At 57.2% G+C, this 22,684-nt stretch overlaps 2 protein-coding genes across 4 annotated transcripts in view; one reads left to right on the forward strand and one right to left on the reverse strand.

Moving 5' to 3' along the window:
• Positions 1-1,128: 1,128 nt before the first annotated feature.
• Positions 1,129-8,710, forward strand: LOC136792659 (radial spoke head 14 homolog). The gene is made up of 4 exons (XM_067014687.1): positions 1,129-1,227; positions 2,310-2,576; positions 3,782-3,884; positions 6,445-8,710. The coding sequence occupies exons 2-4, from the start codon at positions 2,378-2,380 to the stop codon at positions 6,734-6,736; spliced, it is 594 nt and encodes a 197-aa protein (XP_066870788.1). The 5' UTR covers positions 1,129-1,227; positions 2,310-2,377; the 3' UTR covers positions 6,737-8,710.
• Positions 8,711-13,139: 4,429 nt separating this feature from the next.
• The window catches only part of GNAZ (G protein subunit alpha z), a 43,127-nt gene continuing 33,582 nt past the window's right edge, over positions 13,140-22,684 (reverse strand). For all 3 annotated transcript variants that reach the window (XM_067014686.1, XM_059040162.2, XM_067014685.1), the window contains exon 3: positions 13,140-14,827. In XM_067014686.1, the coding sequence (XP_066870787.1) occupies positions 14,483-14,827 (345 nt within the window). In that variant the 3' untranslated portion in view covers positions 13,140-14,482. The remainder of the gene's footprint in view (positions 14,828-22,684) is intronic.

Genomic DNA, 22,684 nt, shown 5'->3' on the forward strand with positions numbered 1-22,684 from the left:
GCAGACATCCACATCACAAAATGGGGTCCATGGCACACAGATCGAAGTCAGTTACCTTCGTTTCAGAGGTAAATGTGCTGGAGGCCGATGCTTGGTGTCTTTGTTAGTGAGTTTCACTGCTAAGGGCTCAGGCCTCAGGATGAGCTTCCCCGAGTTGCTCAATTTCCTCCTCAGTTTACTCTGGTATAAAATGGACCTGACCTGACTATGTACTTAAACGGTTTGTTGTGAGGATCACACAAGATGGTGAAAGTGCTTTGATTATGAAGCTTGACTCAAATCCATTAACCATTCACTTCTTCTACACTTACTGAAAGGCCTCCTGGTATATTCCTGGCACTGGGGAGGCAAGGAACCAGGACCGAAGTGGCCTCCACCCTCAGGGAAGTCTGTTGGGGGAAACAGACAAGCAAGTAGAGAATAAGAAGAGGGGAGTGTACCAGTGGGGTAATTAAGTTATAGGATCACTTGCTAATTTGGAGTTGGGGAGAAGGTCGGCTTCCTGGTGGAAGAGTACACCAAGTTGTGTCCTGAAGAACAAAGAAATGGATAGTGTTACAAGCAGCCCAGCTGCAGCAAAGAGTTAGCCATTTGGGGGATTAAGAAAGAATCCAGCATGTGTGGAGGAGGCCATCACCCAGGGCCTCGAGCGGTAGGCTAGGAGTCTGGACTCTGTCCTGAGACCAGTGGGGAGCCCTGGGAGGGTGGTGTATGTGGTGGCTGGCTCTGGCTTGCTTTCAAGAACAACTGCTCTGACCAGCAGTGCATTGAGTCCACTGCAGGGGCCGACCTGTGTCGTCACCAGCCAGTCAGCCTGCCAAGGAAGGAGCCTGGACCAGGGCTAAGCAGTCCTGGGATCAGGCCTGAGTGATTCAGCAGAAGCTACTGAACCTCTTTGAGGTTCCTGTCCGTAAAATGGAGAATGTTATCACCTCACAGGTTTACTCTGAGGATTAACAGAGTGCCAAGTGCCCAGTACAGAGAAAAGCGCACATAGACACTCCCCTTCTGCATTACGAACAAAGCTGAGCCGCCTTTGTTCCCCACAGTAACCCTGTAAAATATCACCACCCCCACTTTACTGCCGGCCCTGGCCTGGGGATGTTCGCGCCTGCGCGGTGGGCGCAGAGTGTGCAAAAGCTGCGTGGCTGACGCTGCTCGGGGTCGCCAGGCAACCGGGTCGCCTGGCAACGGGCGTGCGCTACAGAACCTTGCGCGCTGAAGCAGGTGAGTCTGCGGCGGCCGACAGGGGCCAGGGGCCAGGGGTCTCAAGACCCACCCAGTCCTGATCAACAGGCCCCGCGCCCTCCCACCCCAAGGTAGCCCATACCCCTTAGATGAGGGTAGGTCCCTGTCCCTGGCGCCCACCGTTTCCTGAGAGGGGAGCCCCGATCCCAAATGGCCAGGCCCCCTCTCCTCTTCCAGCCCGGCCCCCTTTCCTTCTTCCCTAGTCTCCAGTTGCCCGGAATCAGAGTCTGGCTCACCTCTCTTAGTGGAGTCGATTCCCACAGGCTGGGGCTTGTCACTGCCACTAAACGCGGTCACAACCACCATCAGCTTAATAATAACTCAGCCAAAGTATCTGGAGCCCTGGTGAGCCAGGCTCGAGTCTCAGCGAATACGGCAGCTTGGCGGGGGTCGGGGGTTGGGGTGGGGGTGGGTGCTATTATCATCTCCCTTTTGAGCTGCAGAAAGACACAGAGGGAATAACTTGTTAAGGGCCACCCACTGGCTTGGGTCTGGAGCCCATTCTTAACTACTAAGCCACACTGCCTACAGTTGCTCAAAGTGTGTGAGTAATAAAAATAAATCACACTTGAACCTTATTTCCTTCTCTATGGATGTGCCGGAAGCATCCGACTGTGGGTCCCTGATGGGTGAATGTGCTAGACCCAGATTTGAACACTGGTTCCTATCCTAGTTCATGACCTCCACAGATCGTTTTCCCTAAACCTCAGTTTCCTCCTTCATAAAATGTGGGTAATGGAAGTCCCCTCCTCCTGGGGTAGCTGAGTTGGATATTAGGTATTGCTGGCACAAGATAAGCACTGAATGGAGCTGATACCGTGTTTGCTTATTTGGCTTAGTTTGTGTTTTCAATGCCTTTGTCCCAAGGCCCAGCCTATAAAGTATCGGGAGAACTCTTAAGTTTGCAGTTTGGGCTGCCACTTCACTGTGAAGTTTGGGCTTCACTGTGACCTTGAACAAATCCCTTCATTGCTCTCACTCTGTTTGCTCATCTGTAAAATGGAAGTAAAGATACCAAATTACAGTTGCAATGATGACAACTTTTGGGTTCTTTTAATCAGTGGTTTCTGCAGAGCTTCACTTTGAAAGCTACAGAGTCACCCTGTGCAGGAGTGGGAGGCGTGGGAAGATGGCCCACGCCCAGATCTCCAAGTACCTGCCCCCTGACATCAACCCCACCCAGGCTGCCATTGCCTACGGCTGCCGGGCGCTGCCCAAGCTGAACGAGGAGCTGCAGTCAGAGGACCTGTTGACAAGGCAGAAAGCCCTCATGGCTCTGTGTGACCTCATGCATGACCCCGAGCACGTCTACACAGCCATCCGCATAGGTGAGTGTGGCACAGCCCAAGTGACCACGACTGGGGTCTGGATGGACAGACACAGAGCAGCTTGAGGTGGCCCCTTCACAGCATCCCTCCCAGCTGGTCAGTCCATCGCAACTGGACACCACTAGTGGTCAGCCCCCTCTGCTATGACTTAACCCGGTGGCCACACATCCACTAAATTAAGGCCTTTAGCTGTCTCATCTGCAAGGCCGTCACAGAAGATAGGCACTGGCCCTACTGAAACCACACATACACGGGGACCTGTGTCCATTGCGTCCCACCCTCTTAATTACCCACATAAGAGTTGAGTTGATTTTAGTGGCACGGCCACACCTGTCCCAGATCAGGCCCACCAGCCTTATCTGAAGGGCTAGTTTAATCCCAGAGATGGTGGCAGTGGTCCCAGTCTGGCCTCCTACGCCGGGTGGAGCTTCAATAAAAAAGGTTGCTATTGGGCTTCCCTGGTGGCGCAGTGGTTGAGAGCCCGCCTGCTGATGCAGGGGACATGGGTTCGTGCCCAGGTCCGGGAAGATACCACATGCCGCGGAGTGGCTGGGCCCGTGAGCCATGGCCGCTGAGCCTGCGCGTCCGGAGCCTGTGCTCCGCAATGGGAGAGGCCACAACAGTGAGAGGCCCGCGTTCTGAAAAAAAAAAAAAAAAGGTTGCTATTTAACGAGCCCGACTCTGGGCCAGCACTGCCATACGTGCAGTGCCCGTGTTATCTTAGTCCTTGTAGCACTGGCCCTGGGAGGGAAGGAACCGCCTCAACCCACAGAGAAGAAAATGGAGGCTCAGAGAGAAGCAGTGTGAGGCTAGGGTTGCCCCATAAGTAAATAAGGCAAGATTTTTAGGTGCTCAGTCTGGCTTCCTGAAGTGTAACCCTTTCAAGGGTACACGACTAGTGGGTGACAAAGTTGGAATTTGACTTCTAGTCTCTCCAAATGCAAAGGGCATTTTCTGAACCCCGTGGAGGACTTGGAGGAGGTGTGCAGAGATTCACGAGGGGGGTTGGATGACAGGGTCCTGGGGGATGAGCCTTTCTAGCACTCAGAGCCCCCTCCAGTGACTGTGAAACACTCCATCAACCACACGATGCCCTCATACCCCCGAACAGGAGGTGCTCTCGTTCTGGACATCGGCTCACTTGTCGACTTCAGGTTAGCTGGTTTCTGAGCTTGGTGAATATTCAGAGGTTTTTCTGCCCGTAGGCTGCCTGGAGAGCCTGAAAGCTTTGCTGAAGGACACCAACGACCTGGTGCGCATCAAGACCACCGAGGTGCTCTACATCATGGCCACCCACAACGTGGGCAGGTGGGCAGCTGCCTCTGGGTATCAATGTCATGCTTTGGAGCAGCACCCCTCCCCTGGGTGGCACGCCCTTGAACGACCTTGAATGAGCTGCTCACGGGGCAGGGAGTTAAATGAGTTCATGCACTTGAAGTGTCAGCCCCATGGTGGCTTGGGTGGCCCCGGGCGTTCTCTCTCTGGTTCCCTCTCCCCACAGATGGGTGGTCTTTGGGAACTCACACACCCGCTTGCTCAGGGTCACCTCCAGATGGCCGCCTCAGCCCCTCGGTCCCCTCGACCCCCCAGCTCCCCGTCTCTTCTCTGGGTTCTGATGTCAGGTCCCTGGGAGGGGGGTGGCCAGCCCAATCCCTGCGCAGCCCTGGCCCAACAGGTCGCTATGAACTGGGTGCGTGTGGGGAGGTGGTGACACAGTGGGCGCCCCAGTTCACAGGTGTTGCACCAAACAGGGCAGATGGGTGCCGAGGAGAATGGGGGAGTGGGCTCGAACCTGGCATCTGCAGGGCCGCCCTTTCCTGCTCTGACCTGGCGAGGCTCTTGGTCGAGTCTCACTGTTCTCATCTGAGACAGATCCGGCAAAGTGCTTTCTCTCATTCTTCCTGTTCCTTTTTCCTCTTTCTGGACCCGATTTGGACATTAGGAGTAACCCCAGGGAGGGTGATGGAGGCTGAGAGGAGGGATGCTTGAAGTTTGGGGATTACAGGAAACTACGAGCCCAGTGACGGTGACCGTAGGTCTGTTTAATCCTCATAGGAGGTGTGGGGGGTGGTTCCCCGGCTGTAGCCACTTTAGCAGGGCGACTCGGTGCAGAAAGCATCACCGACTGAGGACCTGATGTGACTGGCACACTGTTCTCCAATGTCCCTCCCAGCACCACCACAAGGGACAGGGAGGAGCGCGGAGCAGGCAGCTGGTGTGCCCAGGGTCCAGGATTCCAAGACCCAGCTCACTCCAGCACACCACGCTGGACAAAGGGCAGAAGTGACCGGGGCCGACTTCTGAAGTCCGCCGGGCTCAATGCTCATCTCACCCCTCAAGCCCTGAGTAACTGCCCATGTTGAAACCTCCTGCCTTCCTGGACCCACACGAGGAGTGACAGGAAGCGGATGAGCATGGAAGCCAGGCGCCTGGCCTCTTGTCACCTTGGGGAGTTACAGCTTACAGAGCTGACTTACCAGCAGGGTGACTCGGAGTGGGCACCTGGGCACGGAGTGAAGAGGCCTGGACACCTCACTCCGGGGGTCAGGGAAGGCCCCTGCAACCTGGGGGTCCCACTGTGATTTCCTTCTTCCAGAACGACTCATACAGACCTCACGGCAGAGCACAGTCAGGCACTTCCTGTGTGCTGGGCACTGGGCCAGGCCCTGCTCTGAGTTCTCATTTTGTTCTGACCCCAGCCTCGAGAGATGCAGCCTTGAAGCCCTCACCAGATGTGACTGGGCTCAGCAGTTAGTTGGTTAATCAGAAGGAATGGTTAAAAAGCCAGGATTGGAAGAAATTGTATCTTCCCTTCAAACCGTTCATCTTAACCCCAAACCCCTAAACGATTAGGCAGCTGCCAATCCCTGTGTGCCTCTTCTTGGCTATGGGCCCACTGGATGGAGCTTCCCATCATCTTTTTTGCTTAAACCAGCACCTGTAAAACCCTTCTAGAATCTTTACAGTCATCTCAATATTTTTAAAATAAATTTATTTATTTATTTTTTGGCTGCATTGAGTCCTTGTTGCTGCGCGTGGGCTTTCTCTAGTTGTGGCGAGCAGGGGCTACTCTTCGTGGCAGTGTGCCGGCTTCTCATTGTGGTAGCTTCTCTTGTTGCGGAGCACGGGCTCTAGGTGTGCGGGCTTCAGTAGTTGTGGCACGTGGGCTTCAGTAGTTGTGGCACGTGGGCTTCAGTAGTTGTGGCTCACGGGCTCTAGAGCGCAGGCTCAGTAGTTGTGGCACACAGGCTTAGCTGCTCCGCGGCATGTGGGATCTTCCCGGACCAGGGCTTGAACCCATGTCCCCTGCACTGGCAGGCGGATTCTTAACCACCGCGCCACCAGGGAAACCCTATTTATTTATTTTATTTTTTTAGACACTGACTTTGGAGTTTTCCCAAAGCATTCACCTTTGTTTTCATAAGGAAATCAAAACAAAAACAAAAACCACCAACTCTTCTCCCGAATTGGCTTACCTGATATTCAGTGAATCTATATCATTAAAACAAGAAGCATAACAGGCCTACGTGGGTATGGAGGCACGTGGCTGCCCTGGACAGTCCACAGGTGTGTGCCTGGCAGGTGGAGAGAAGCAGCCAGCTCAGCCCGGCTGCTCAGGGGTCGGTTATGTGCTTCTGTTGCCTGGAGCCGTCTTCCATCACTCAGGCCGCACTGCTCTCACCCTGTGTGAGGGCCACCCCCAGCCTGTGCCTTCTCTCCGGAGGCCGAGGCTGCAGGAATGTGGTCCCATCCAGCCGTCACAGGCTCAGGCTCCAGGGGGACAGGAGGGCAGGCAACTGCCTCTAGGTTCTTACTGGATCCTCTCCTGGTACGTTCGTTGTGTCTAATTTCCACTTCTCTTCCCCAGAGATGGCTTTTTAGAGCATGACATCATCCACGCCCTGTCCTTCCTGCTGAGCGATCCCCAATCAGCCTGCCGGGAGAACCTGCACCTGGCCTTCAAGCACCTGGCGCAGCTGCCTGCAGGTAGGCTCACCGTGGGCGCTTGGGTGGCCCTCGGCCTCCTCTCCCAGTCAGGCGCCTGCCGTGCCGATCACAGTTTAGAGCATATTTTTAGAAAAACTATGCTTTTATTAAGGTACCATATACATGTTAAAAAGGAACACGTCATACGTGAACGCTTGATTAACTTGTACTAAGTGAACCTGCCACTTCTGGGCACCGCTACCCAGATCAAGAAATGTGCGGAGTATGGCCAGCACCTGCCCCTACCAGTCACTACCCCTCACCCAAACGTAAACAGGCTGATTTCTCTTCAGTTTATAAGACCATGGGTTAGTTTGTGCCTCTTTAAACTTTACATAAGTGGAAACATAGTCTGTAATATTTTGTTTCTAGCTTCTTCATCTCTGTTGTGCGTTGTGTATTACTGATTTTTGCCGATTTGCTCTGGAGTGTGGTATGCACACTATATGAGGGCGCTACGGTTTGTCTATCCCCTGTTGCTGATGGCCGTTTGAACTGTTTCTAGTGTGTGGCCGCTAAGAATACAGTGGTCGCTAACATTCTTACAAATGTCTTTCGATGGACATGTGTATGCATTTCTTTTGAGATACACCTTGGAGAGAATTGCTGGGCACAGGGCAACTTTATGTCCAGCTATAGAAGGTACTACAAATGGCTTCCTAAAAGAGTTTTGCCAATTTACGCTCCCACCAGTAGCGTATGAGGGTCCCAGGCGTTCTGTATCCGCACCCGCACTTGATCTTTTGGCTATGATGGTGGGTGTGTGCTTGCGTCTCACTTTGGTTTTCATTTGTATTTCCCTGGTGACAAGAGCCCTGTAAATGTCCTCCTGTGAGACGCACCAGAGCACGTTTTTAAGGATGAAAGACCCCACCCCCTGGCTCACCGGCCCCTTCAGCTGACTGCTCCTGCTAATTTGATGCTGAGTCCAGGGTAATGGCCACCAGCTGACCGACCGCAGCTGGAGGGTTGAGATTCGTGTCAGGTTGACACCCGTCCTGTCACAAGACACAATGAGCATTTTTAAATGAGGGGCTCATCCCAAGAGGCAGGATATCAGGCCTTAAAGGGGGCACCTTAAGGCCGACACGGGCCTTAAGATGTCCCGGGCCAGGAGTCGGACAGACCAGGTCCCTCTGCCGTCCCCTCGTTCCCCGTGTGCCCCTCGACAGGCTGCTTCCCCATCTGGGACGCTGAGGCTGATGGGACCCCCAGCTCCAGAGGCCTGAAGTGAGCACCAGGTGGGAACACTCCCCGAATCAGGGCCCAGAGAGAAATGACTAAGGGAACAGGTGCAGAGAGGCAGGCTGAGCAGAGCCCTGGGAGCTGGGGTTGCTGCCCGGATGGGACCATACCCTCCTCTAGCTGGGCTGGGCTGGGTGTGCCAGGCCGGACAGCAGAACCCCGGGTGGTCTTTTTAAAAGACCACCCTATCCCTGGCCCTATCCCATGTCACCTGGTGGGCCCTGCCCACATCTTCCTTGAACGCACCTTGGCTGGTTCTCCTGGGCGACCATGGTTGAGGGCCCCTGGGATATTGGGGCGTCTCCATAAAGGACCAGTTCTGGGGCTGAGCTCCATGGATGCCTCTGCTCACCACTCAGGAACATTCCTTCTCGGGGTGTGGAGAGAGGGGACTTGCCGTTCTCACTCAAGGCTCTTAAAATTATTGTGACCTGTGTAAGTGTTCAAGGGAAGAGAGAGATGATGATAACGAACATCAGGAACCATCACCAGATTTGCTAAATCTTAACATTCAACCATATTTCCTATTTGCTTGAGATTTTTGCTTAAAAAAAATACAGCCCCCTGTGAACATCCCCCACCCAGCACCCTTTCTCCTGCCCTCCCTGGAGCCACCAATAGTGGGTGACTTCATCCCCAACACATGTCTTTGTACTATTCCCTGGTGGTCCAGTGGTTAGGATTCTGTGCTTCCACTGAAGGGGGCATAGGTGTAATTATATATAGATCTTGCCTTGCATGTTTTAAAAACTCTCTAAATGGATTTTGCTGTATGTATCCCTTTGGTACTTGAAAAACCTAATGCTATCATTGGGAATGTACCCATGTGTGTCACGGGCTCCATTTCCCGATTATAACCCCAGCCTGCCCACCCCTTGTTTGAACGTGTGTACTTACATTCAGTGAACTTACTCCAGTCCTGTGGACCTGCATGCGCTGGTTTTCCCAAGGGCTTCCCCAGAGAAGGGCGTCATGGGGCCAGAGATCACAACTGCTTCCCAGCTGGGAGAGCCCGTCGTGCTCCCTCCCAGCAGCCTGGCCGAGTGTTGAGCTGTGTAGCTGTCGTACCTGTCGCTGTCCTATGGTTCTGCCATCCCCCAAGGCTGGGAAGGGGCGTCTTCTCTATGCCTAGCACCGCCTCCATCTCCTCTCCTGCCCAGGGCCTCCCAGGAGCCTGAGCCCATTCTGCTGAGTTGTTTTTTCCATTTCTCATTGATTTGAGGGAGTGCTTCGTTTATCCGAGATTCTAACTCTTTCCTGGTCACACATATTGCAAATATCACTTCCCAGGCTATCTGCGTGGCTTTTCTGTTTGTTTATTCATTGGTCCAGCAGTTTTTCATTTGAATAGTAGTGAGTTTCATCAATCTTTTCCTTTGTGACTTTTTTCTTTTTTTTTTGGTGTTTAAGAGAATTTGGTGCTAAGTGCTCCTGGAGGTATCCTGCCATATTTTCTTCTGAAAGTGAAAGAATTTTGCTTTTCACGCTCAGTCTGAGAAGGTACCTGGGCCAGCCCAACACTGTTTTTATTTTTTTTAAAACATCTTTATTGGAGTATAAATGCTTTACAATGGTGTGTTAGTTTCTGCTTTATAACAAAGTGAATCAGTTATACATATACATATGTTCCCATATCTCTTCCCTCTGGCGTCTCCCTCCCTCCCACCCCTCTAGGTGGTCACAAAGCATGGAGCTGATCTCCCTGTGTTATGCAGCTGCTTCCCACTAGCTATCTATTTTACATTTGGTAGTGTATATATGTCCATGCCACTCTCTCACTTCGTCCCAGCTTACCCTTCCCCCTCCCCGTGTCCTCAAGTCCATTCTCTAGTAGGTCTGTGTCTTTATTCTTGTCTTGCCCCTAGGTTCTTCATGACCTTTTCTTCCCCCCTTAGATTCCATATATATGTGTTAGCATACGGTATTTCTTTTTCTCTTTCTGACTTACTTCACTGTGTATGACAGACTCTAGGTCCATCCACCTCACTACAAATAACTCAATTTCGTTTCTTTTTATGGCTGAGTAATATTCCATTGTATATATGTGCCACATCTTCTTTATCCATTCATCGTCCTCAATGGTGAAAAACTGAAACCATTTCCACTAAGATTGGTAACAAGACAAGGTTGCCCACTCTCACCACTATTATTCAACATAGTTTTGGAAGTTTTAGCCACAGCAATCAGAGAAGAAAAAGAAATAAAAGGAATCCAAATTGGAAAAGAAGAAGTAAAGCTGTCACTGTTTGCAGATGACATGATACTATACATAGAGAATCCTAAAGATGCTACCAGAAAACTACTAGAGCTAATCAATGAATTTGGTAAAGTAGCAGGATACAAAATTAATGCACAGAAATCTCTGGCATTCCTATACACTAATGATGAAAAATCTGAAAGTGAAATTAAGAAAACACTCCCATTTACCATTGCAACAAAAAGAATAAAATATCCAACACTGTCTTAATTACAAAAGCTCTAGGTATTCTGGGTTCTGGTGGACAGGCTGGAATCTGCAAGCACTAGGCTCACCATGGGGAGCAGGGGGTTGTAGTTTGCACTTTACTGCAGGATTTATCACAGGATTTCCTGGGTGCTGCTCATCGTCTGTGCCCAGAGGGAGGCCTGAGACACTCTGGGGAGGGGTAGGTAGCAGTAGGCGAGGTGGCGGTGGGTAGCTGGAGGGAGGGAGGGGGACATGCAGTGTGGTAGGCGCCCCAGGAGGACCATCTGAGGGGGGCCCTGAGCACAGCAGCTCCTGGGTTGGCCCGTGTAGCCGTGTCCTGGGGGTGTCCTCACTGGGCCTGTGGGTGGGGGTCTGGGTGGGTGAGGGCATCTACTTCTGGGGCTGTGCTCTTACCAGCGTGGGGCCTCAGGCACTAGCGAAGCCCATCAGGAGCAACAGGTCACAGGGGGCCGGCGGCTCTTCCGGGACGGTCTGCATGCAGGGCGCAGCGGCTCTCGTGCTGGTGGTCATGGGTCTGGGTTCTCTATCCACAGCCACGACCAGAAGGACCCTCTGCACCTGGCGAAGTGCTGGGCACGTGGCTGGCACTCAACAAATACTGGTGGTTTAGCAGTTTCTATGCAAGATTTTTAAAGGACTATTTGTAGGCTGTTTTCCTGATGCACTTCACGCCCATGTTTTGGGGTATCTGTGGTGACCAGGCCTTTCCTGGGCCCTGGCGCCCGGCCAGGTCCAGCTGGCTGCGTGGTTTCCCAGAGTGGCCAGCAGGGGGCGCCGCAGGACCGGCCACCGCCCAGCAGGGCTCCTCCGGCTCTCAGGCCTGGGCCTGCTTGTCAGGAGAGGAGAAACTGGGATCGTGGGGCAAATGCCAGGCGCCCCATCTTCCAGGCCCTGAGTGACCGGCCGCCAGGGATGCTGGAGGAACCTGTCTCCTCCCTGTGTGGACACAGCATCCTGTAGGAGAGGGCTCCAGGCTGACACCCAGGATTCCTCTGTAACTGGATTTGGGGGCCCCCTGGAAGTGTCTCCAACCCCTCGGGTCCTCTGATGGTGGTCTCAGGCCCTGCCTGGCACACGTAGTGCTGGGCGCTGAGAGCCGCCGGCCCACTTTTAGGGCAGCTCCACTGTCCCGACCACTTCATGTGCAGCTGGGCTGTGGGCAGAGGCAGGTGCCCTCCCTGCCCAGAGGAGAGAGCCAGGGCTGGGCGGGGAGGCGGCGAGGGCATTCCTGGCATCTCGCCATCACCACTAGGGGCTGGAGAGAGATGGGGGCACTGCGTCCATGGGAGCACAGGGTGAGGGGTGGACATCCTCAGCCTGACAGCCCTTGGTGGACAGTAGACCCTCCTCCCCACCCAGACTTAGCAAAGCATGAGGCCCCCCCAATGGTGACCCTGCCCCTCTGGCAAGGGGACCCTCTCCCCTCAGGGCCGTCCTCCACCAACTCTGGCCCCCTCTCCCCGTCCCCTCTGCTGGGCCTGGGCTTGCAGCTAACGCCGTGTCTGTGGACCTCTCTGGATGCAGCTTAGCACGTGCCTCCCTGGTGCCAGGCAATGCTCAGGCAGCAGCAGGGGAAGCAGGTGGGTCAGATGGCGCAAACACCCCTTCCCGCCTCACCCTGGCCTGGGCGCTCTTCCATGGCCTGGGGTGCTGGGCCCCGAGGGGATGATGTGTCTTGGGCCATGAGGATGGGGATGGTCCTGTCAGCAGAGGGATCAGCTGGTGAGAGGAAGAACCGGAGCAGATAAAGACTGCGGGGGAGTGGGAGGGGGACCACTGTCCCAGGGAAGCCTCCTCCCCTCCTTGAACACATCTGGGCAGGAGGCAGAATCCTTCTATTTCCCTCTCACTGTGTATTTTTAGTTAAAGATGCTCACGCTGAGATTACTGCTCTTTTCACAGTTGGCATTAAAGTGCAAAATAAGTCTCAAAGATCTTAAGTCACAGGTTATTTCTTACACAAAAGCCCCCTTGGGTTTTTGCTGTTTGGTGATGTGGGAAGGCGTGAAGGGGACGTGGGCTCAGGGGTGGGGGGGACAAGAGCCAGGTCCGTGTGTCTGAGTGCTGGGGACCTGCACACGTGTGTGTCTGTCTGTATCCCTCTCTTGGGGCTTCATGTCCAGTCCTGGGTTTGAGGAGGCGACATGGGGTAGCTCTGTGCCCTGGTGGGCTCCTGCCCTGGCCGTCCAGGTGCAGAGCTGGGCGAGGACCCAGGTCTCAGACCCAGGTGTTGGGAGGCACCGGCTCCCTCTGCTCCTCCCGGGCAGGATGGCTCCACTGCTCCCTGACCTTGGGCATCTTTCCTCATCTGTAAAATGGGTCACCACTGACACCCCGCCGCAGGGATGAGCGTGAAATAAGATAGTCTGTAAGGAGCCCGGTGCAGTGTGAACAAACTTCCTTGACTAGTGTTTTCCATCCCTTGGTCCCCTAACCATACTGGCAAGTCAGCCAACGGTGGGCCAGCGGGGCCCCTCCTCCAAATACCCTGCAGGCTCGCCGTTCATGCTGGGGGCTGTCAGCACTCTCCGGGCCCACTGGGCATCTCTTCCGCTTTGTGGGGATGATTCTGACCCTAGTGGAGGTGTCTTTAGGGTGCGGGGGAGTCCAGGTGATGGTGCAGCCTAGGCTGGTGCCATCGTTACCCCCAAACTTCAGCCCCTTGGGACACACAGGCCTGGCAGATCTCCCTCTTTTGCAGTGTCTTTCTACTCTTGGGATTGTTGGTTCTTGACATTCATTTAAAAATGGTTTTTCCTAAACATGTGGAGGGAGGGGGGAGAGAAAAAGGAACCTCAGCACGGACGGTGTCCCCCCACCCTCCCGCATGCTGTCCACGCACACAGCACTCGGGACGAGGCTCGGCTCATTCAGGATATTTTATTTTCGTAAAGTAGACAATCTCGGACTTCCATGTGATCACCAGCTCCTCTTTCCCTCTCGACATCCCTTAAAGTCCTCGGTTGTGACTCCTCACACCAACCTTGGGCTCAGGGTACCAAAGGCCGAGAGGAGGTTTGGCAAGGGCTCTAGCGGCGCCTTCGTGTTTGCACACAGCCCTCAGGCAAGGTAATCCACGTGGCAGTGGCGGTGGCAGTGCCGCGGGCCCTGGGCAGGAAGGGCCTCCCTCAGGCTGCGAGGCGGCCGAGCCTTCACAGGAGTCGAGGCTGCCCTCTGGCCTCCCTTTCCTCCACTTGCAGAAAAGCCACAGGTAATTTACTCTTTAAATACCAAGACATTTAGCTATTGTTCGTTCGCTCCTGGGTGAAGGACCTTCTTTAAATACATCACATTTATTTTCTGAAAGAAAAATGAAGCGGAAACCGCACCAGTAACAAGAGGACGCTGCACGGGCTTATGTACAACTCGGCGCCGAGGCTGCTGCCGGGCGCAGAGGGACAGACTCGTCCAGGTAACAATTTTACACTCAGCAAAGCCAGACACAAAAAGGACCACCCGAAAACAAAAAAATAGGTTTTGAAAATCTGCATTTAAAAAAGAATACTCAACTGCATTGGAAATTTTCTGTATTTCTGCGAAACACCACGAGATTTGGCCAAAAAAAAGAAAAAAAGAAAAAGAAAAAGGATGTCAGAAGAGAAAAACCAGGTTTCGGTTTATAAAACGTCCGACTTGTAGAAGAAAAGCTGGAGCCCAGCTGGCCTGGTCTGAGACAAGTTGCGCCACGCGTGTCACCATGTGGAGTTTTGCTGCATATTCTGAAGCGGTTTAAAAAGAGCTGTGTGGCCGGAGGGCTGGTCAGTGCTGTCGCAGGCCTGGTGCCTGGTCCCAGCGCGCACGTGGGGTGGTGTGGCCCCTGCGTTGGGTCTCCTCCCAGGGAGCCGGCCGCCCCTCCCTGTGGTCCCTGGGACCTCCATGCAGAGTGGGGCCACGTCGGGAAGGCAGGGTGATGTGGCAGGAGGGGCTTGGGGTGGACTTGGTGACAGCTCCTCAAGTCTTCACGGGACCTCAGCCACGCGGGAAGCCTGCTATCTGCAGAGCGTGCACGTGTGTGTGCGTGTGTGTGTGCGCAAGTGTGTCTACTTACCTAGCGATCTATCCGTACATATTCATGTTTGTGGAAACGTGGGAGCCGAGGAGGCGGGGCAGGGGACACGCTCCGGGCCCCCGTTTTCTGCCCCCGTGCTGGTCACCAGCGCGGGTGGGGGTGTGATACCCCAGTTTCGCCACAGCCGACGCTGGCTCCTCAGCAGAGGCCGATGTACTTGAGGTTGTTCTGGATGATGACGTCGGTCACGGCGTCAAACACGAACTGGATGTTACTGGTGTCGGTGGCACAGGTGAAGTGGGAGTAGATCTCCTTGGTCTCCTTGTTGCGGTTCAGGTCCTCGAACTGCCGCTGGATGTAGACTGCGGCCTCCTCGTAGGTGTTCTGGCCGCTGTACTCGGGGAAGCACACGGTGAGTGGGATGCGCCGGATCTTCTGCGCCAGCAGGTCCTTCTTGTTGAGGAAGAGGATGAGGGAGGTGCTGACGAACCAGTTGTTGTTGCAGATGGAGTCAAAGAGGCGCAGGCTCTCCGCCATCCGGCTCTGGGGAGGGGAGGGGGGTCGGTAAGCGCAGCCCAGCCCTGCTAGGCCCAAGAGCACCCTCCCCGCCGGGCCCCAGCTGGCCCTGTGCCCTCCGACCCTGCTGGCCCCCTCTGGCCCCCGTGGTTGCTGACAGCACGTGGCTTCGGGGATGCCGGCTGGGGCCCCACGCCTGCACGGGCAAGTCCCCCCTCCTATGGGGGCACCGTGCCGCATCCCCCACGGGCAGCATGTGGGTAGCCTCCCCGGCAGTTAGCTCTTGACTGCTGGGGTTTGGCTGGCCCCGTGCCTCCATCCTGCCAGGCGGGGCATCAGTCCTCACTGGAGTCCACGAGGGTGAGGCCTGTGTTCACGAAAGCAAGGGTGCAGGGCAGAGCTGGGCAGTCCTGGCCCCTGCCGGCGGTGTGCTCACTCAAGGCCACACGGAGGATCCCGTGGCCGCGCCACCCCCACCAACACAGAGGATGCGAGGACGGCGGCCAGGAGGCACTCTGACCACAGAGCGTGGCCCTGGCCCTCTCTTCACCTCCCCTTGAAGACCGTGACCCTGCTGTGGAGCCTCTGGGTTTTCAAGGAACCCAGGGCCGTAGTCTGACTCCCATGCACAACTGACCGTCCTACTTCTAAAGGGACTCCTGCTGCTGGTGAAAGCTGCCCCGTGTTTGAAAGTAAAATGAATGAGATGAGCGTCCCAAGTGTGGGGCCAGTGTAGATCGGAGGCATTGGATTTAAGGACTTTTCTGACGATGTGGTAACAACAGGAAAGCTGCAGCTGGTGCTGATGGGTGGACATGGGCACTGGCCTGCTCCACCCTCACACCTTCCTATCCCCATTCTGCAGATAAAGAAACTGAGGCCTGGAGAGGCAGGAAATGTGCTCTAAGTCCCATGGCCGGGAGCTCTAGACTTGCTGCTCCTCCAAGGTGGATGGGCAGTGCTGCTGGCCCCAGGTGGCAGTACCTGGGAGAGGCCCCACAAAGCCCTGCTCTCCCACAGACCCTGCCTTCACTGAGATACACGGTCTGAAAGCAACAGTGCTGAGAAGGACCCCCCACCCCTCCACCATGTAGACACCGCCTCAAGGTCCTGCACTCTACCGGGGAGGGACCGTTTCCAAAACCCATTCTGTGCCTTCTTTAGAACAAGCTCAGGAATAACAGAAGCTCTGAAAGTGAGTAGTCTCAGGTCTTGGGTGTGTGTGGGGTGGGATAAGCCTTCTGCAGAGAGAAACAGGATGCAGGACCCCCAGGTGTGCCTGGAGGAGCGGACGATGTTCCACACGCAGTTAAGTGGTGGTCCAGGAATGTCACATTCTACTAGGTAGAAATTAGCGCTAACGGATTCCCGGAAGCTGTGTGGTAGGGACCAGCAGAGCTGTCATATCTCATGGGAATGATATCATAATCAGGCGCTGTGCTTCTGACCCCAGATTTCACATCAGATAAATAATAGATGTGGCCATTAGCATGTATTAATTAATCCACTGAGCAGACACTTGCTAAGCAGGCTCTGAGGGCCGCCAGCAGGTCCCAGATCTTGTGCCGGTGACGGGGCCCCAGAGATGAGAGGCCCAGCCAGGCCAGGCCCTGGGTGTGGAGTAGCGTTCAAGGGTGGGTGGGCAAGTGTGGAGTAGGGCCAGGCAGGGGTGCTGGGATGGGCATCTGCACAGGGCCTGGGCCTGCCTCCCTGGACCCTGCTAGGTCACTGGGGGTGAGAGCCGGGTGCCTCCCGCATCCAGGCCAGCTGCTCCTGCTGAAACAGTGCACGTGTGCTTAGAGGGGTCGGTCCTCCAGGGCGTGTGTGCGTGGGAAGAGGTCAGCTGCCATGCCCTGCGTAGAGCAGGCCCCAGGGCCCTGACAGGCTGCATCTGCCTTTCCTGCTCAGCACACCCCAGGCTGACTTCAGACCCCAGGGACCGGCCCCTCTACCCCACAGACGTCCCTCCGAGCCTCACCAGGCAACAGAGGGCAGAGGAGGCCGGCAGGACGGGCACTGCTGTGCAGCCTGAGCAGGACAGACAGACACCCCTCATGTCCAGCCCTTGCCCACACCTGGGGCTCCTCTTGCTCTCCAGGCAGGTGGGGCTCAGGTTTCCCTGTTCCCTCCCTCTCCCTTGGGACAAACCGTGGGGACCCACACGGGCCATCCTTTAGGTGGGCAGCGCTCAGGGAGCCCGTGGGAGGCACTGACTGGCCGGGCTGGGAAAACACAGGAGCCTGGGAGCTCCACCTGCCCTCCCCGAAAGCCGCTGGGTGAGCATGGCGAAGGGGCACTGTGCCCTGGGACCCACCACACAGAGGTCCCTCAGACAGGAGAGGAGCCAGCCCAGAAGGCACTGGGCGGGCAGGGGGAGCTGAAGCCCCTTTGGTGCCACGACCACTGCTGTGCAGGCTCCTGGAGCCGGAGCAGGAGCCCGAGCATGGGCGCGCGGGCTGAGCAGCATGCTGACACCTGAATCACAGATCACTGAGAAAGGAACGTGCTGTTTTGAGCTGTAACTCTGGAAACCATGAGAAGCACGCACAAGAGTGTGCGTACGGGAGGAAGGCGCACCGGGCAGGGCCTCCCCCAGGGTCCCCTCCCCGTTCGGCTTGCCCTCCGTGGCCTCACCCCCGACTCCTCTTCCCAGCCCTGCACCCTGGCGCCCCCTCCTGCCACACACGTCTGGGGTGCTCTGGTACCAGGATGGAATCCCAGTTCCTCGGTCTGCGTTCAGGGCCTCCCTGGTCCTGAGGGTGTGCTCAGCCTGGGGGCCAGCTGTGGCCCCGTTCTCCCCGACGCCTCCCTGGCACCCGGTTCTGACTCCACCCACTTGGTGCTGTGGTTCATAGGGTTGGGCCCCGTCCTCATGTGGTCCACTGGGCCCTGGGGTGAATGAAGCTGGGGCAGCTTTGGAGTCACCGGACTCTGCCCATCATGCCTTGTCTTGCCATGACTTCCACCAGCCTGACACAAACATCCTCTCGCTGCAAGCCGGGGAGGCCACCCACCTCACACAGGGGATAGGACCCTGGACAGGCGGCTCCCAGGGCTGGGTGAGGACCCCGTGTCTGCGCCAAGCCCAGCGCTCCCCCAGCAAGAGGCCCTCCGCACCCTCAGCTCTGCAGCTGCTCCTCCCAGGAGAAAATACCCCACGACTGCTCACCTGCGATGCCACCCAGGGCTCTGGTGCCCACCCAGCTCTCTCCAGGAGCTGCTCACAGTGAGAAACATTGTGTACAGAGATGACACGGAGCAGATGATTCCCGTCAGAGGCCTGGGCAGTGGTGGTGATCCTATGCTCGGGAAGGGGCAGGAACCAGTGATTTGTAACAATGCATGTCAGACTCTGGGAGGCAGCTGGACAGTCCCCAGGGTGGCACACAATTCATTTATCAGCCATTTGCAGAGAAAGCTACTGCTTAGACACGTCCGAATATACTCAACCTCACGGAACAGACTGGACTTTCCCCAGGGGGCTGCAGCTGGTGACCCCCCTCTAAGGGACTTCCAGCTTGCTGGTAGGAGACTGGAATCTTTGCTAAGTGCCGAGCTCAGTGGTGGAGGCCTTTACCCTGAGCACAACCGCCACGCGACAGCACCCGTGGTGGCCTGGACCAGACCAGCTCCTGGAACATCCTGAGGAGCCTGGGGGCTGGGGCAAAAAGGGGAGCCTTGGCCCTGGTCCCCCATGAAGGCTCCCCTGAGTCACGAAAGGGCAGGTGTCCCTGTTATGGGTACAGATTTGCGGCCTGGGGTTCGTTCTCACCACCAGGGTTCGCTGCACCTTGGACAAGTCCTTTCTCCTCTCCCAGCCTCAGTGTCCTCATCTGTAAAATGGGGACAATCACAGCACCCAGCACCAGGACTGCTGCGGGAGCAACATAGTTTTGGTTTGAGAGGAACCAGGTTTGCTGGGCCTCGGCCTATGGCTGCCTTCCCAGCAGATGCTCTGCATGCCACTCACTGCCGGAGCCCTGCAACTGGGCTGTCCTCATCTCTTCTTGTCCAAGACCTGCTTCCCTCCCCACCGGCACAGAGCCTCTGTGGGAGGTGGGATGGAGAGGGAGGGGGCTGGATTCTGCAGACCCGGCCATCCTGAGCCCCCACGGCCACCAGCACCTCCCTCCAGGCTGCTGGCTCCCAGCTCTGCCTGGTTCCTCTGCTCTGGGGGCTCCGTAACTGCTCAGCCTGGAGACCCAATGGCTGCCCAGACCCTGTGACACACACTCAGCCCCTCGCTCACTTGCAGAGGCACAGGACAGCACCAAGTGCCAGGCGAGCACCCGTTTCCTTGATTTAATAGGCCAAGAGGGCTGCCTTTGGCTTCCTCGCGGGCTAGCTGGGGGGCACTGGCCCCAAATGTGGACACCCAAGTCCAGCCCTGCACTCTACAAAAGGGGAGCACGGGTCCCCCAACAGGCAAGGGGGCCACCCAAACACTGCCTGATCGGCTCGCCCTGGGCACAGCAGAGGCTCCAGTCCCAGACCTCATAAAGTGCTAGTGATGTCAAGGTTTCAGCCCTTCCCAGAACCGGCCCAAACCCTGGGGCCCAGGAGACCCGGAAACCCCAGCCCACCGGCACGCCAACAACCTTCACTGCTAGGCCCGCATCCCCCGCCCCTCAGCCTCCACGGGCAGAGGCGTTCCAGGTGCCCTTCTAGGTGTGAGGGGGACGGAGGAGAGGTGAGCTTGCGGAGTGGCCAACGAGGGTCAGAACCCCTGCTCTGCCAGCCGCCAGCTCTTGTCTGTTCTGAGCCTCAGTTTCCCCACCTGTAAAGCACGGTCTGTTAGGGATCCCGCTCACGAGGCTGGGGGCTAAAACGTGACACTTCTGGAAAGCTAAGTCTCCAAGCCGGGCACCAGTGACCACAGCGGCCATCACGGCATGACTCAGAGATAGAAGGGGAGGTGGCCTGGAGCCGGGGGCCCTGTGAGGCTAGGATGAGGCAACGGGAAGCCAGCCACGGCCAAAGCCTGGGGCCGCAGCGGGAAGCTGGCAGGGGGAAGAGGATGCAGCGCGGCTGGGCCTTGGCGCTGGCTCGGCTGCTTGGGGCTCAGAGCCCAGGGAGGCTCTGTCCCGCCCTGGGACTCAGGTTTCTCGTCCCTAACACGAGTTCTCAGTTCTGTTTCGGTCTGGGAAGCCCAGGTCTGCCTGTTGTAGGAGCGCCTGGAGTGTTTGTCCTTGGGAACTGTGAATTTAGCTTTTCACACTGGAAGCAGAGCTGGGAGGCTGGGCTGCGGGCATGAATGAGCTCCATTCACCACGATGGTGCCATTCCTGAGGCTCAGCCACCAGGCCCGGCCCGGGCAATGGTGCCAGGCTCCAAGGGTGCCGAGGGCGGGACCGGGCAGTGAGGCCTCCTGGCAGCACCCTGGCTGCAAGGGCCAAGGGGGAGGGTCAGCCGGGGCTGGATATCGAGCTGGCACCTTCACAAAGTAACAGCCAAGCCTCTGCTCCCTCTGTGGTGGCGTGGCTCGAGGGGCGCGGAGGCACGGCTGACCCAGCGAGTGGCACGTCCCAGCGGGCAGTCTGCGGTCCATCCTCTGTGTGGCGCTGACTGCCCTCCCCACCTCCACTGCCTGGGAGGCAGGTGAGGCCCGGAGCCCTGTGCTCTGGGCCTGGTGGGTGGGAGGAGCCCCCGAGACCTCCCTGGTCCACCCTGAGACCTGCCGGGGGAGCCGGGCTTGGACAATCCCAGGCTTCTCCAGTGACGAGAGGGCGAGTGGGCCCCACCATCACACCCAGGTCCCGAGGTCCGGGCAGGTGCACAGGGGTGGGGGTGGAGGGGCCTGTGTTAGATGCACCTGCAACTGTGGAAAGGTGTGAAGACAGGATTGTGCCTCCAGAGTAAAACCCCTCCAAGGATAGCACTGGTCGCTCAGGGAAATAGCTTATTCTTTGTCACCAAAGAAGTGGGGGGCTGGTCTTTGGGGGTGAGAGAGGGGTGTCTTTATCTTCATGCAAAGCTGCAGAGAAGTCTAGTGCGGCCTGGGGGTGCTCAGGGGGCCCTGCTGGGAGGTGCCTTGGGCTCTGCGGGAATGAGGCCAGGCCCAGCCCACAGGCTGCCTGGTGTCGCTCCCCCACTCGTCCACCGGGGGTCCTTATCCTTCCGGAGCTTATTTCCCTTTTGGGGCTCCAGCTTGTCTCAGGTCATAGGGGTGGCTCAGGGGAGCAAGGCCCTGGCTTGCGTCTGCCCTTAGGCTGCGGGGTGCAGGCAGGAGGGCTCTCTGGGAACAGGGTGGGGTGGCAAGAAGCAGAGCAACAGCCCCAGACTGAGCTGGAGGTCTTGGGCAGCGAGGCAGCATGGCCGCGCTGTCCTGGCAGGAGCCCAGTGTGGAGCTGGTGCAGGAGATGACTCAGACCTCCACTCACACCCACAGGGATGGGAATGGGACTCTCGGGCCTCCCCAGGCAGCCCTGGCTCCCCACTGTCGCCAGAATCTGCATTTCTCCCGCCCCCAGTACCGCGTCCCTCATTGGAAGTGTTTGCAGGAGGGCAGGGCCTGTGTGCTTGACTCACCCAGGCCTGGATGGAGTCACTACAGCCCCGTGCAGACAAGAGAACAGATGTGGTGGTGGTCCAGCGCCCACAGGGAGATGGCCAGCGCAGGAGTGGGGCAGCCCCTCGGGTCCTTCCCAACCCTGAGAGTCTGTGACAGCAGCTGCCCTCCCCTCCCTTGGTTGAGCTTATATTCAGACACTCAGCATGCAGTTTCCATGGCAACTGGGGAGGAAGCCTCCACCCTCGGCCTTGCACAGCAACACAGACCGAAGGCAGAAGACGCTCCATCTTTGAGCGGGGCCAGGTGTCCCTCTCCACAGGGGTGGACAGCCAGCCCTGGCTGGCTGGCCAGACCACACTGTCTATCACTGTCTAGTTTTTGGGAGTAGGGGAGGGCCTCTGGGTGTTGAGGGTATCTCACTCTCCCTGGCGGGCGGGGCAGTGGGCAGGGAAGAGGGGAGGTCCTTCTGGTACCTGCTCCTGCCTGCAGTGCCCTGGGTGGGTGGGATTCCCAGTGGGAGGGGTGGGGTGGGATTGTTACAGAGAGGATGGTGCCTCGCCCTCGACAGCTGCCCCTGGAGGCTCTGGGCCTTGCTCCTCCTCTGCGTGGAGGCTGCTGTGATGTCCAGAGGTCCAACTCTCTGCTCCTCTCAGAGCAGTGGCTGTGAGGGCTTCTCCCCACATCCCCATTTATGGATGTGGGAATGGTGGCTGTGAGGGCCAGCCTGGCCTGCCCAAGCCCCTCTGCCCCAAGGAGAGCTTCCGACAGCCACAGCCACCCCTTGGTCCTTGCCATCCCCATCCGGCTCCTGGCCTCAGGCAACGGGGAGGTGCCTGGGAACAGAGCTGGATGACCGGTGTCACGTCCAGACCAACCTGGTTAGCGCTCCCCACTTCTTCCTCCCACCAGCCTAAGTGCTGGCCGCACCGGACTGGAGAAATGGATTAATGAGGCTAATGGATCAATGAGCCCCTGACTGTCCCCGGGGCTCATCTGCACGGGCGGCACAGAGTGCGTGGTGCCGCAGCCTGTGCAGGGGCAACAGGGCGAGCCGGGGGTGCTGCCGCCCGCCCCCTTCTCTCTCTGGGGTGGGCAGCGTTCTCCCTCGGCTGCCCAGGGTCAGTGCACCATTCCCCAAGTCTGGGCCCTCGAGCCCACGGAGCCACACTGCCCCTGTACCCTGTGGGCCCCTCGGGACACCCAGGCCAAGATCGACTGGCACGGCCCTGCCGCACAGGCAGCTCACTCCCCGTGCCCCTCCCGCCGCCACCCTCCCCTCCACCAGGCATAGCCATGGCGCTCCTCGGCACCCCTTCCCCCTTCCAGTGCCTCAGCGTGTTCCTACCCCACACTCTCGTGTCCCTGGGACTTCA

This window comes from Kogia breviceps, chromosome 15 (assembly GCF_026419965.1).
Source record: "Kogia breviceps isolate mKogBre1 chromosome 15, mKogBre1 haplotype 1, whole genome shotgun sequence".
NCBI classification, from domain to species: Eukaryota; Metazoa; Chordata; class Mammalia; order Artiodactyla; family Physeteridae; genus Kogia; species Kogia breviceps.

Coding starts and splice junctions, on each gene's coding strand:
- LOC136792659 (XM_067014687.1), top strand. CDS start 2,378: ATGGCCCACGCCCAGATCTCCAAGTACCTGCCCCCTGACATCAACCCC. Junction 2,577..3,781: donor CTACACAGCCATCCGCATAG/GTGAGTGTGGCA, acceptor TTCTGCCCGTAG/GCTGCCTGGAGAGCCTGAAA. Junction 3,885..6,444: donor GCCACCCACAACGTGGGCAG/GTGGGCAGCTGC, acceptor TCTCTTCCCCAG/AGATGGCTTTTTAGAGCATG.